The 14,362-nt window shown below is 41.4% G+C and overlaps 1 protein-coding gene across 1 annotated transcript in view; it reads right to left on the bottom strand.

Annotated features, from left to right (window-relative positions):
- Window positions 1–13,744, bottom strand: part of TRPA1 (transient receptor potential cation channel subfamily A member 1) — a 197,215-nt gene extending 183,471 nt beyond the window's left edge. Inside the window, 2 exon segments of the mRNA XM_030190171.1 lie at window positions 7,425–7,587; window positions 13,631–13,744. Coding sequence (XP_030046031.1) covers window positions 7,425–7,587; window positions 13,631–13,744 — 277 coding nt within the window.
- Between the last annotated feature and the right edge of the window lie 618 nt (window positions 13,745–14,362).

The raw sequence follows: 14,362 nt of genomic DNA on the forward strand, positions 1-14,362 counted from the left end.
TGCTGCTTTTACAGCACAGTTAGCAGATTTAGAAAAGATTCACAAACTCACTAATGGTAAGTCCATAGTACCTGAAGATTGGAGGGTGGCCAATGTGACACTGATTTTTAAAAAGGGTTCTAGGGGTGATCTGGGAAATTACAGTCAGTGCCGGACAAAATAGTGGAAACTATTACAGAACACACAGACAAACATGGTTTAATAGGACAGAGTCAGTATGGGTTCAACCAAGGGAAGTCTTGCCTCACCGATTTGCTTCATTTCTTTGAAAGCGTGAATAAACATGTGGATAAAGGTGAGCATGTTGATGTAGTGTATCTAGATTTTCAGAAAGCCTTTGATAAAGTTCCTCATGAGAGACTCCTGAGAAAATTAAAGAGTCATGGGATAGGAGGCAAGATTCTGGTATGGATCAGAAATTGGTTATTGGACAGAAAAAGAGAGTAGGGTTAAATGGTTATTTCTCTCAATGGAGGAAGGTGAACAGTGGAGAGACACAGTGGGACCGGTGCTACTTAATATATTTATAAATGATATGGAAATTGGAATGACGAGTGTGGTGATTAAATTTAAAGATGACACAAAACTATTCAAGGTTGTTAAAACACCTGCGGACTGTGAAAACTTGCAGGAAGACCTTAGGAAACTGGAAGACTGGGCATCCAAATGGCAGATTAAATTTAATGTGGACAAATGCAAAGTGATGCACCTTGGAAAGAATAATCTGAATCATAGTTACCTGATGCTAAGGTCCACCTTGGGGGTCAGCACTCAAGAAAAAGATCTAGGTGTTGTTGTAGATAATATGCTGAAATCTTCTGCTCAGTGTGCGGCGGCGGCCAAAAAAGCAAACAGGATGCTAGGAATTATTAGGAGAGGGATGGTGAATAAGATCGAAAATACTATAATGCCTTTGTATCGTTCTATACTGCAATTGCACCTTAAGTATTGCACTCAGTTCTGGTCACCGTATCTCAAAAAAGATATAGCAGAATTAGAAAAGTTCAAAGAACAGTGACCAAAATGATAAAGGGGATGGGACTCCTCTCATATGAGGAAAGGCTAGAGATTAGGGCTCTTCAGCTTGGAAAAGAGACAAATGAGGGGAGATATGATCGAGGTCTACAAAATCCTGAATGGTTTATAACAAGTAGGAGTATATTGATTTTTTTTATTCGTTCCAAAAGTACAAAGACTAGGAGACATTCAAGGATATTACATGGAAATACTTAAAAAAAAAAATAGGAGACAATATTTTTTTCACTCAGGGGTCCTTTTACAAAGGCGTGCTGAAAAATGGCTTGCGGTAGTGTATGCGCGGGTTTTAGGTGCGTGACGATCCATTTTTTAGCACGTCTGTAAAAAAGGCCTTTTTTGGCTGAAAATGGATGTGTGGCAAAATCAAAATTGTCGCGCGTCCATTTTGGGTCTGAGACCTTACCGCCAGCCATAGACCTAGCGGTAAAAGAATCTGGGCGGTAATGACCTATACGTGTAAATGTCACTTGGCGCATATCCGTTACACGTGCCCGAAAATAAAAAATGTTTTTCAGACGTGCATAGAGGATGCATGCCAAAATTGAAATTACCACAGGGGCCACGCAGTAACTGGGTGGTAACTCCAATCTGGTGCGCGTAGGCGCCTACGCAGCTTAGTAAAAGGGGCCCTCAATGAATAGTTAAGCTCTGGAACTCTTTGCCAGAGGATGTGGTTACTGCGGTTAGAATATCTGGGTTTAAAAAAAAAAGGTTTGGACAAGTTCCTGGAGGAAAAGTCCATAGTCTGCTATTGAGACAGACTTTGGGAAGCAACTGCTTGCCCCGGGATTGGTAGCCTGTAATGTTGCTGCTAATTGGGTTTCTGCCAGGTACTTGTGACCTGGCTTGGCCACTGTTTGGAAAACAGGATACTGAGCTAGATGGTTTGACTCAGTATGGCCACTCTTAAGTTCATCTCACAGCCTCTAATTTGCACCAGGTATGAACTCAACTCAGAAAATTCACAAGCGGCACACCTTTAACTAAATCAATAATATTTATTATGAGTGTACAAATACATGTACTAAGCTCTTAATGTTTAAAATAAACCACCAGAAAACTAAACAATCATCAAACTCACTAAAGAAGTTGGACCAGTCACCTTATCTTAAAGCGAGATAGCAGATATTTTTGCATGATTTTATGAAAACTCTGCATTTCCAGCTAACGGGGTTATTTCTCACTGGCTTGATCACTTACAATTACCTAAGTTAAATGACCAACTAAAGGACCTGATAGATGGATCCTTTACACTTTTGGAAATGCAGCAGTTATTAAAAATCCAAAACATGATAAAGCAGCCAGACTTGATTACCTGCCTGCTAAGCTTGTACTAAGTGATGGCAGACCACTTTGTCGTCTTATTGGAAATAAATTGTAATGAGATCACAACATAAGGCACATTCCCAAAGCCATTTTACAAAGCTTCTATAACCATTATTTCTAGGGGGATGGGGTGAAAGGATCCCTTATCTTGTGTGAATTATAAGCCAATCTCCTACTAAACATAATTATAAAATGTTCACAAAAAATGTTGTGTGCAGGAATTAAGGACTTTATTCCTTTGCTCAGGCACCCCAATCAGTCTAGGTTTCTAAAGGGTACATACATGGTTTGAACAATTTTAGGAAACTCATTAATATACTATATTTTGCCCATTATGCAAATAGTCCCTTTGCTTTACTCTTGTTAGACACAGAAAAAGCATTTGGCAAGACTGAATGATCATATTTGCTTACAGTTATTGAACATTTTGGTTTTGTGAGGAATTTTTTAAACATGGATTTCAGCTCTCTAAGGGCTCCTTTTACTAAGGTGCAATAATGGATTTAGCGTACGCTAATCATTAGGGTGCACTAAATGCTAAGACGCCCATACGAATATAATGGGCTGCATGGCATTTAGCACGTGCTAATTGTTAGCATGCACTAAATCCATTAGTGTACCTTATTAAAAGGACCCTAAGTAATCCCCCCCCCCCCCCCCCCCAGCTGAATGGTTGATATTCAGCACCTTTAATGAATGGTTGATATTCAGCACTTTTAGTGACTGGAAATCAATAGAAATCAAACAAAATAAAACATGGAAAAGAAAATAAGATGATACCTTTTTTATTGGACATAACTTAATACATTTCTTGATTAGCTTTCGAAGGATGCCCTTCTTCGTCAGATCGGAAAAAAGCAAATGTGCTAGCTGACAGTGTATATAAGTGAAAACATTCAAGCATTACTATGACAGTCTGACAGGGTGGGAGGATGGGGGTGGGTCGGAGGTATGCATGGGGACATCAAAGCATATCATTGATATTCTAACAGGATGGGTGTGCATAGGTAAGGGGTGGGGTGATCAACAGAGATATACAGCTTTATGGTTTATAATAGGCTAGGAACCCCAGATCCTTGTTAAGTCCTTTCTGTTGGGTGTTAAAATATTCAATCATTCTAACTTCAAAGGTCTTACGTTCTTGTATGGTTTTAAAGTTACCTTTCAGTATTCTCATTGTGAAATCACTGGTACAGTGTCCTGGTTCTGTGAAGTGCTGTCCCACCGGGGTGGGGGTCCTACTGGCTGTATTGTTCATGTGATGTCTATGCAAATTGAATCTTGTCTTAAGCATCTGGCCTGTTTCTCCAAAATAGCATCCTTCGTTACATTTTTTACACTGAATGATATATACCACATTGGAAGATGAGCAAGTGAAAGATCCCTTTATGTTGAATATCTTTCCTTTGTGGGTAACTGTGGGGTCCTGTGAAATATTTTGGCATAGTTTGCAACTGGGTAAATTACAGGGACGTGTGCCCTTCTGTTCCTTTTCAGTCTGTGATGGAAGTTTACATGCTGGCATGCTGGCAGACCCCCATTCCCCCCTATATCAAACCTGCCAGCGAGGGCAGTTGAGGACGTCCAAAATTTGGATGTTTCTGTGATGGGGCAATTGAGGATGTCCAAATTTTGGACTTTTCTGCAATGTGCAGTTAAGGACATCCAAAACTGGATGTTTCTATGAGAAAGACATCTTTCTCATAGAAACAACCAATTTTGGACGTCCTTAACTGCCCATTGCAGAAACGACCAAATTTTGGAAGTCCTCAACTGCCCCATCGCTATACCTCCGACACCCCTTGAACTTTGGCCATCCCTGCAACAGGGCAGTTGAGGACGTCCATCTTCCGATTTAAAGATGGGTGTCCTTCTCTTTTCATTGGTCTCCAGCCCAGACCTGTCAAACAAGTACGGGAGGATTGTGCTGAGCGCATGCTCAGGCACAATTCTCCCGCACTTCTACCCCATAATCAGAGATAATTGCGCTGCTTAAATTTGCATGCATTATCTCTGATCATAGGTCTAATAGCGCCCCGTGCTGTTCCAGCGCTATTTTAGAGCGCTGTTTGGAACAGCACAGGGCTTTTGATCATCTGCCTGCTTAAGAGGATGATACTCGCATCCTGGAAGTACCTTATCACAACTGATGAGTTTAATTGAGTTTATGTTGAACTTGAAGAAGTAGTCTGTGAAAACCTTGGTGCTACAGACGAGTTGCCTCAATCTTTGGCCAGATCAAGTGTGATGACAAACAGAAGATTTAGAGCTATGAGTTGAAGGTATTCCCTTTGTGGCCTCTTGGCTGAAGTTAAACCTCCCACTCCATACTCTGTGTTGGATGTGTTGCTGCTTCAAGGTATTGAAGTGCTGATGTAATGGCAGTGGGTGATGCACGATTAAGGGGCTCATTTTCAAAACCAGAAAAATGTCCACAAAGCAGACGTTTGGATGTTTTTATTTGCTGAGATGTCCAAATCACTATTTTTGAAACCCATTAAGATGTTTTTTCTGCAGTGTGGCCCAAATCACAAGGGGGCATGTTGGGCATTCCTAACACTTGGATGTTTTTCTGCCATAATGCAGCAAAGGAAAAAACATTTTGGGCTAGACCCGTTTTTATAACGACTAAGTCACAAAAAGGTGCCCTAAATGGTCACTGGAGGGATTAAAGCATGACCCCCCTCCCATCCCCCAACCAAACATTTTAAAGAAACAGTACATACCAGGCTCTATGACAGTTTTAGATGTTGTAGCCAGTCCTATTAGAGCAGCAAGCAAGTCCCTGGAGTAGCCTAGTGGTTGGTGCAGTGCACTGCAGAGAAGGGGGCCCAGCCTATAATCCACTCTAGCTGTTACACCTATGGTGAAAAGTGTGAGCCCACCAAAAATGTACTGTACCTACACATAGGTGGCACTTGCAGGCATAAGGACTTTTGTAGTGATGTACAGTAGGTTTTTGGTGGGTCTTGGAAGGTTCACCATAAAGGAGGTTTAGACAAATTCCTGGAGGAAAAGTCCACAATCTGCTATTAAGACAGACATGGGGAAGCAACTACTTGCCCTGGGATTTGTAGTATGGAATGTTGCCATGATTTGGGTTTCTGTCAGGTGCTTGTGGCCTTATTTGGCCACTGTTTAGAAAACAGGATATTGGGCTAGATGGACCATTGGTCTTATCCAATATGGCTACTCATTTATGTTATGTTCTTATGTAGTATAAGGGGGTAACAGTGAGATGTGTTCCTGGACCTTTCATGTTAAGTCCACTGCAGTGCCCCCTAGGTTGCCCCACTGCTCTGCTAGGATGTCCGTGTGGCAATGCAGGCTCTTCCTACATCCCATATTTTTCACTTTTGACCAGGTTGTCTTCAGAGTAGATTTTCAGTGTACAGGCTGAGAGAGATTTAGCTACGGTAGCTACCTATATAAATATGGACGTTAATTTTACCCTGAATATTTTTTTCTGTTTACTCAATTACCAATAGCACTTCCTAGGGAATTCTTTTGTGAGTACTGACTTCATTTGGTAACGCAGTAAGTGACAGCAGATAAAGACCTGAACGGTCCATCCAGTCTGTCCGACAGACATATTCATTATCAATTCAAGATTAAATCAACAATGAATGTGATATTATATACTTGATCATGTGGTCTTTCCTTGTTGTTTCTGGGACATAGGCCATAGAAGTCCACCCGGCTCTGTGCTTATGTTCCAACCACTGGAGTTGCCGTCAAAGCCCACTCCAGTCTATCTGAATTCGTCTTGTTATTTGCGAGACAAAGACTATAAAATTCTGCCTGGTACTGTCCTAATGTTCCAAATTACTGGAGTTTCCATCAAAGCTCTCTCCAGCCCATCCTCCAACCAGATTCAGGATTCAGACCGTACAAGCCAGCCCAGCACCAACCTTAGTTGATACAGCCAGAGTTGCCATCTAAGCACCAAAGGATGTTTTTGCGTTTCAAAAATGAGCCCCATAATGTATTTTGTGCCAATTTTAGAAATGTTAGGTGGTGCTTATTTACTTAGAGGAAAGTTCATTTGATGATGTGTTACATTACAGTATGGGCCCTGTTTACTAAGGTGCGCTAGCGTTTTTAGCGCGTGCTAAAAATTAGTGCACACTAACCGTTTAGACGTCCATAGGAATATTATGGGCATCTACACTGTTAGCACTCACTAATGCTTAGTGCGCGATAAAAATGCTATCACGACTCTAGCTCAGCTTAGTAAACAGGGCCCTATATTTGTTAGATTTTAATGTGTTGGTTTAACATTGGATTTTACATATGTTTTTTTATGTGAACCGTTTAGAAGTAAACGGGGTACAAATAAAATAAAAATTATGTAGTCAGATTGATTGATGTTTGTTGTAACATTTACCTACTCGGTTGTAAATGACTTTATATCAGTTCTAAGTTTTGAAAACTCCATAAAAAGCAAAAACAAAAAAAGAAAATGGTCAAGCAGAAGAACATTAAGCCAACACTAGGCTCCCAACATGAGCACTCTAGGTTTCAAAAGTAGATATTTCCCTCTGAGTCACCAGTTTAAAAAGAATCAAATCTTTCATCCTAAATAAAATAGCCTAAGCACCCAATCCTTATCAGGGTCAAGTACAAAGTACACTGTCAGGATCATTTTTAAGCTATTTCTGTGCATAAAGCAACATTTCGTGCACAGAAATCACCTTTTATAAAACCGACCAGGGCATATCTGGCTAAACTTATGTGCATACGCCCCATACATCCATTAACTTTGTCCTACCTGATTGGAGGAATTCTTGGTAGTGAGATTCGGGTAAGTTTCGCACTTATGCATATGCTTTATAAAACATACACAAAGTTTTTAAAATGAACCAACAAAGTTGTGTGTGGCCGAAAGCAGGTGTAAATTTGTATAGGTACTTCCTATGAAGTCATTTTAAAAGCAAAACTGAGGTATCTTTTATGCATTCCTGCTGCACAAAGTAACTGAACTTGTTTCATTTTCTGCAACGCTCAATATCCATTGAAAGTATATATTATTCCTTTGAGATAAATTAAGCCCTTCTTACCTTCATCAGAGGACTCATCCATAATCATTTGCATTAATTCAAGATTACCACTTGCTGCCATATAATGCAGTGGAGTTGCCTTCTTGTCATTCATACTACTTAAGCTATTAGGATTCTTCATGATGAAGCTTCGTAATCTCGTTTCATCTCCCAGTGAAATCAACTGATGTAAAAAGAACATAAGTCTGAGCCTGTGTTCTCAAGTACATATTATTCAGTTTAAAAGAACCAGATGTCCAAAAGCACAATACAATAACAGTCAAGCAAATGGTAAAGTAAAATTAACAGACTTAGTTTATATTCTTTATATTTATAAACCACCATATACAGCATATGTTCATGGTTAACCTTAAGCAGATATTTAGTTTAATCACTTCTGCAAAGACTTTTCAAACCTACTGATTTGGTTGCAATAGACTGAGCCTGAGGTACTCTAAAATTGCCTGACAGAATTGTGGCCCCCAAAACTATGTTAGGCCCCTAGTAGCCCCTAGGTGGGACCCTCCCTTAGCTCTGAAATCCTATGGGGTGGGGGGTGACCCCTCAATTCCAATACAGCTGTGATCAGTGCCTCTCCCAAACTGACTGCCAGCCAGTATGCCACCAGTCAGTCTGACAGAAAAACAAGCTGTGGTCTGGTTCAGAATATACCCCCCACCCCACTCCGACACAAAGGACAGGGGAAATCTGTTGGTTCTAATTAATTCCCCTGCCATGGCCAACCTTTAGATGCCTTTTTTTCAGGAGGGAATAAAGTTAAGGCAATCAACTCACAACAATTTAAAACCCTCTCTAAAAAAGGTTTACCTCTGCAGAGGGTGGGAAAGGGAGGGGGAGGGTCTCCCTTCTGGCTAAGGCCCCAAGGAACAGTCTTGTCAAGCAAAGATCTATGGGCAAAAGGCTACAGGCAGCAAATCCACAAGGACTTAACCAGGAGAAACATCGTAATTCCTGGGAGACCATAATGGCCAGTCTCAATAACTGGTCTCAGGTCATAGTGTATGACAAGGGGGGCTAGGAGTACATTTTCTGGCCAGGTCCTGTAGAACCCTTTGCCAGATAGACTTGCTAGGCAAGGCTCTAGGTGATGGGGGACAGTGAACCTCTCTGTGCTCTGCTAAGAGAAGGATTTTAATCTGACTCCTAGGAGCCTACACTGGCCAGCCTTAACACCTGGACACAGGACATAAAATGTATCCAGGGGAGTCCAACCTGTTACCATAAAAATACTGTTGTACCAGTCCAACCTGCACCACCTGTTGCAGGAAAAGAAATACAAACAGAGTCCTGGGAGCATCATCTGTTATGTTGATGATGTCATTTGGACATCTTCTGTGGTCAATGCAATGAGTTCCTAGCTCTCAGAGAACGAGTCCATTCTCTTGAGGCTAGAGTAGCAGACTTGGAGGAGCTGAGGGAGACAGAGAGGTACATAGAGGAAGCCTATAGTGAAGTTGTAGAGAAGTCCCACCTCCAATCTGGCAGCCCCTGTGCTGACTTGGAGGAGGGAGGCCTCATGAAAGGAGAGCATCACCCTGGTGAAGTTGGAAATAATCCTGTAGTCAGGACCAGCCCACCAGGGGGTGCAATATCCTCTCATACTGAGGATGTGTCTCCAGAATTTTCTGCCCAGGAATGAAGGGTTAGGACAGCTGTTGTAGTTGGTGATTCGATTATTAGGCATGTAGATAGCTGGGTGGTTGGTGGACATGAGGAACACCTGGTGCCTTCCCTGCCTGTTGCGAAGGTGGCGGGCCTCAAGCGTCACTTAGGATTTTAGATAGTGCTGGGGAGGAGCCAGCTGTCTTGGTACATGTAGGTACCAATGACATAGGAAAATGTGGGCGGGAGGTTCCAGAAGCCAAATTTAGGCTCCTAGGTAAAAAGCTGAAATCCAGATCCTCCAGGGTAGCATTTTCAGAAATGCGCAGGGCCCAAGAGAAAGGCAGAGCTCCAGAGTTTCAATGCGTGGATGAGGTGATGGTGCAGGGAGGAGGGTTTTAGATTTCTTATGAACTGGGCAACATTCTGGGGAAGGGGGAGCCTATTCCCCATGGATGGGCTCTACCTTAACCAGGGTGGGACCAGGCTGATGGCATCGGCATTTAAAAAGAAGATAGAGCAGCTTTTAAACTAGAAACTGGGGGAAGGCCGAGACTCGCTCAAAAGCACATAGTTCGGAATAAGATATCTTTCAAGGATATCACGAAAACAGGGAAGATAGGGAGCCTGATAGCGATGTTGCAATAGAGAGCATAGTAGACCAGGAGTCTTTAAATAAAAAGTGGACAGATTTTCGAGATTGCATATTACCACTGTCAACTGCTGAGCAAGATTTAAGTACGAACAACAAACATAGTCTGAAATGTCTACATGCGAATGCCAGAAGTTAAGAAATAAAATGGGAGACTTAGAATATATTGTACTAAATAAAAAAATAGATATAACTGGCATTTCTGAGACTTGGGGGAAGGAGGATAACAAGTGAGACACTGTCATACCAGGATACAAATTATATCGCAATGATAGAGTTAATCAAATTGGTGAAGGGGTAGCATTGTATGTTAAGGAGGGCCTTGAATTGAATAGACTAAAAATTCTACAGGACATAAAACATATCTTGGAATCCCTATGGATTGAAATTCCACGTGCAAAGGGGAAAAGGTTAGTAGTAGGAGTGTACTACCATCTATCTGGCCAGGAAAATGAGACAGATACAGAAATGTTATCAGAAATTAGGGAGGCTAACAAACTGGGCAACACAATAATAATGGACAATTTCAATTACCCCTTTGTAACATCAGTGCATACTGGAGAGGTGAAATTCCTTGGAGTTGACTCCTGTGCATCTAGCTTCATACTACTTAATTTTTACATTTTCTGAAATAATAATTCAATTCAATAAAATCAATGGAGAAAACACCAGCATTCCTATGCATACGATCAGAAAGCAGACCACCAGTACCTTAGCAAGTTTCATAAGTACATAAGTATTGCCATATTGGGAAAGACCAAAGGTCCATCAAGCCCAGCATCCTGTTTCCAACAGTGGCCAATCCAGGTCACAATATACCTGGCAAGATCCCAAAAAAATACAAAACATTTTATACTGCTTATCCCAGAAATAGTGGATTTTCCCCAAGTCCATTCAATAACGGTCTATGGGCTTTTCCTTTAGGAAGCCGTCCAAACCTTTTTTAAACTCCACTAAGCTAACCACCTTTACCACATTCTCTGGCAACGAATTCCAGAGTTTAATTACACGATGAGTGAAGAAAAATGTTCCCCCGATTCGTTTTAAATTTACTACATTGCAGCGTCATCGCATGCCCCCTAGTCCTAGTATTTTTGGAAAGTGTAAACAGATGCTTCACATCTACCCGTTCAACTCCACTCATTATTTTATAAACCTCTATCATATCTCCCCTCAGCCGCTTTTTCTCCAAGCTGAAGAGCCCTAGCCGCTTTAGTCTTTCCTCAAAGGGAAGTCGTCCCTTCCCCTTTATCATTTTTGTCGCCCTTCTCTGCACCTTTTCTAATTCCACTATATCTTTTTTGAGATGTGGCGACCTGAATTGAACACAATATTTGAGATGCGGTCGCACCATGGAGTGATATAAAGGCATTATAACATCCTCATTTTTGTTTTCCATTCCTTTCCTAATAATACCTAACATTCTATTTGCTTTCTTAACTGCAGCAGCACACTGAGCAGAAGGTTTCAATGTATCATCAACAATGACCCCATCTGGTCCAGGAGATTTGCTACTCTTCAGTTTGTAGAACTGCCCTATTACATCCTCCAGGTTTACAGAGAATTCATTAAGTTTCTCCGACTCATCAGCTTCGAATACCATTTCTGGCACCGGTATCCCACCCAAATCTTCCTCGGTGAAGACAGAAGCAAAGAATTCATTTAATCTCTCCGCTACGGCTTTGTCTTCTCTTATCGCCCCATTTACTCCTCAGTCATCTAGTGGTCCACCTGATTCTTTTGCCAGCTTAGTGCTTTTAATAAACCTAAAAAAAAATTTTACTATGTGTATTTGCCTCCAACGCAATCTTTTTTTTGAAGCTCCTCTTAGCCTTCCTTATCAGTGCTTTGCATTTGACTTGACATTCCTTATGCTGTTTCTTATTATTTTCAGTCGGTTCCTTCTTCCATTTTCTGAAGGATTTTCTTTTAGCTCTAACAGCTTCCTTCACCTCACTTTTTAACCACGCCGGCTGTCGTTTGGTCTTCCATTTTCCTTTTTTAATAAGCGCAATATATTTGGCCTGGGCTTCCAGGATGGTGTTTTTGAACAGCATCCACGCCTGATGTAAATTTTTGACCCTTGCAGTCGCTCCTCTAAGTTTTTTTTCACCGTTCTTCTCATTTTATCATAGTCTCTTTTTTAAAGTTAAACACTAACATATTTGATTTCCTATATATACTTATGTCAAAGCTAATATCAAATCCGATCATATTATGATCACTGTTATCAAGCGGCCCCAGCAAGGCTGGATCTCAGAATAAGGAGTGCAGCAAAATGGGCAAGGAGAATTAAGCATATAGGAAAGAGTCTGAGGAGACAGAGTTGGGCAGGATGTAAAGAGAGTTTATCTAGGAACCCTGATGAAACTGTAACTTTGGAATTCAGGGCCAAGCCTGGTCCAATAGTGCTATATTTTGAAACACAGAACTTTAACTCTGGGACTCCAGGCCAAAGGCATGCTGTTTGTGCTGTCTTTTGAGAAACAGACTAGTACACACCATGGGCCTGCAGGAGCCAGCAGTCCCGGAAGAGAACATTTTTGAACATAACTGATTTTTTGGTATGTTTTTTTATTTGGGAAAGGAACAGGTCACTGATTTTTCTGCACACAAATTTCACATTTAACCTCTGTGTGGCTGTGTTTTTCAAGGCTTGAGGCCTGCTCTCACTGCTACAACCCCAAATTCAAGTTTCACAACATGAGGTCACAATTCAAAGTTTAGGAAGCTCTGTCTTATCCATATGACACTGATCCAACCCTTAAGAGGTGTACTAAAAAGTTAAACTAAACTAATAAAAAGTTTGACAGATATGAATTTCTTAGGTAAACCTAAAATATAGGAAAACTTAAGATCCCCCCATTTCTTGTGGTTGAGATGCCTGACAGACAGCTTCCTCCCATGGAGATCTGGGTTAGGTGATTTGGTATTAAGGGGCCCTTTTACTAAGGCATTGTAGGCCAAACATGCTGAGGCTTCTTGCAGTACTTTTCCACTCAATGCGTGCTAATCCTGTGCTGGAAAATATATGTATTTTTTTATTTTCTAGCACAGCAGGCATGCCCATGGACGAAGAGTAGGTGTACCTGCGCTAATTGGGTAGCATGAGCACATTACCACACTCTACTCAATTAGCATGAGAGTTCTTACTGCCTTTTAAATAGGTGATAATAAGGGCCACACACTAATGGGGAAATTAGCATGTGGACATTCCCAAAATAAATAAATAAAGACATGGCCATTTTACAAAGGTGGCTGCAGCGCATGGTAAAACCCACACTCTAAAGGTAGCATGGTTGCTGGACACTGTACATTAGGGAGATGTTTTATACTTAAGCTGAAAGACTGTGACCTGTTTTTATGATACCAATTTGCTTTTGTAAACCACTTTTGGGGGATAAGAAACAGTATAGAAAAGAAAATAAATAAAATAGCAATGGGTTTCACAAGGATAATGGAAAAATATTCCATATCTTATGCAGGGAATTGGAAAACTCTTAAAAACTTGTTGTTCAGTCTGCTTTACAATCTCTTCTTGAGCAGCAGGAGACCAAGATATACTGCACACAGTTTCCCCAGGGGAATCACAATGAGGAACATGGGAGGAGAAGGACTATGAAAGAAGAGATACATGATAAAGTCAAAGAGACCTGCTTCTCTTCTCCAATGGACCTTTTCAGCCAATATGTTAAAAAACAATCTTTAGTGGGAAAACTGGTATTGGCGGCGAGAAGCTGGCAGCTTCTCGCCGCAGCTGTTTTGGTATATGTTGTGTAATTTGGCACCTACATCAGTTTTTCAAATGCACACTTTTACACACCTAACAGGTATCGACACGGACGAGCCTCTGACAAGAGTGAGGCGGCGGCGGCGTGCGACGCCTCCCTAAGAGATGTGGGCGCTGCAGTACCTGCAAGCTTCAACAGACTATTTTAATTAATGCACCTACCTCAAAGATGTTGGGGGACTTGAGGCAAGTGTCCGATTCAAGGATCACTCCATGGTAAAGCTCTTCCCGCTTCTCTGCTCCGGTGCGCAGGAATTTCTTGACAGAACGCCTCATCTTGTATCAGCTGAGAGCACTGCTGCTTTTTTTTCTGCAAATTACAAAAATATATATTTACGTTGTTGAAGGAATTGTAGTGGACATGCTCCAAAGAGGGTCACCAACTAGAAGGCCTTCCTGCACGACGTTTGACCTTCCTGATCCTCTTCTGTCTCCACCCACGGCACTAGGCTAGAAGCTATATGGCATCTATTTACTCTTAATGGCTTCAATAGTTTTGCGTCTATGGTGATCAGTTCCCTAATAGGACTGAACTTGCCAAAATTTCAGTATGTTGATGATAGGATGCTATTAAGTGTAACTGACTGCTTACTGGCAGAGGGGACCAAATGGTAAAATACTCGATATATATTCAAACAACAGAAACTAAAGTAGGGAGCAGAAGAATATCTTTCTGAAGGGATTCTCCAACTGTGCCCACCATCTCCAGTCCCACCACCTGTCAGTTACTCATTCGCATGGGAATGATTATAGGGGAAATGGGTCTTGATGTACTGCCTTTCTGAGGTTTTTGCAACTACATTCAAAGCGGTTTATGTATATTCAGGTACTTATTTTATACCAGGGGCAATGGAGGGTTAAGTGACTGGCCCAGAGTCACAAGGAGCTGCAGTG

This window comes from Microcaecilia unicolor, chromosome 1, assembly GCF_901765095.1.
Source record: "Microcaecilia unicolor chromosome 1, aMicUni1.1, whole genome shotgun sequence".
NCBI classification, from domain to species: Eukaryota; Metazoa; Chordata; class Amphibia; order Gymnophiona; family Siphonopidae; genus Microcaecilia; species Microcaecilia unicolor.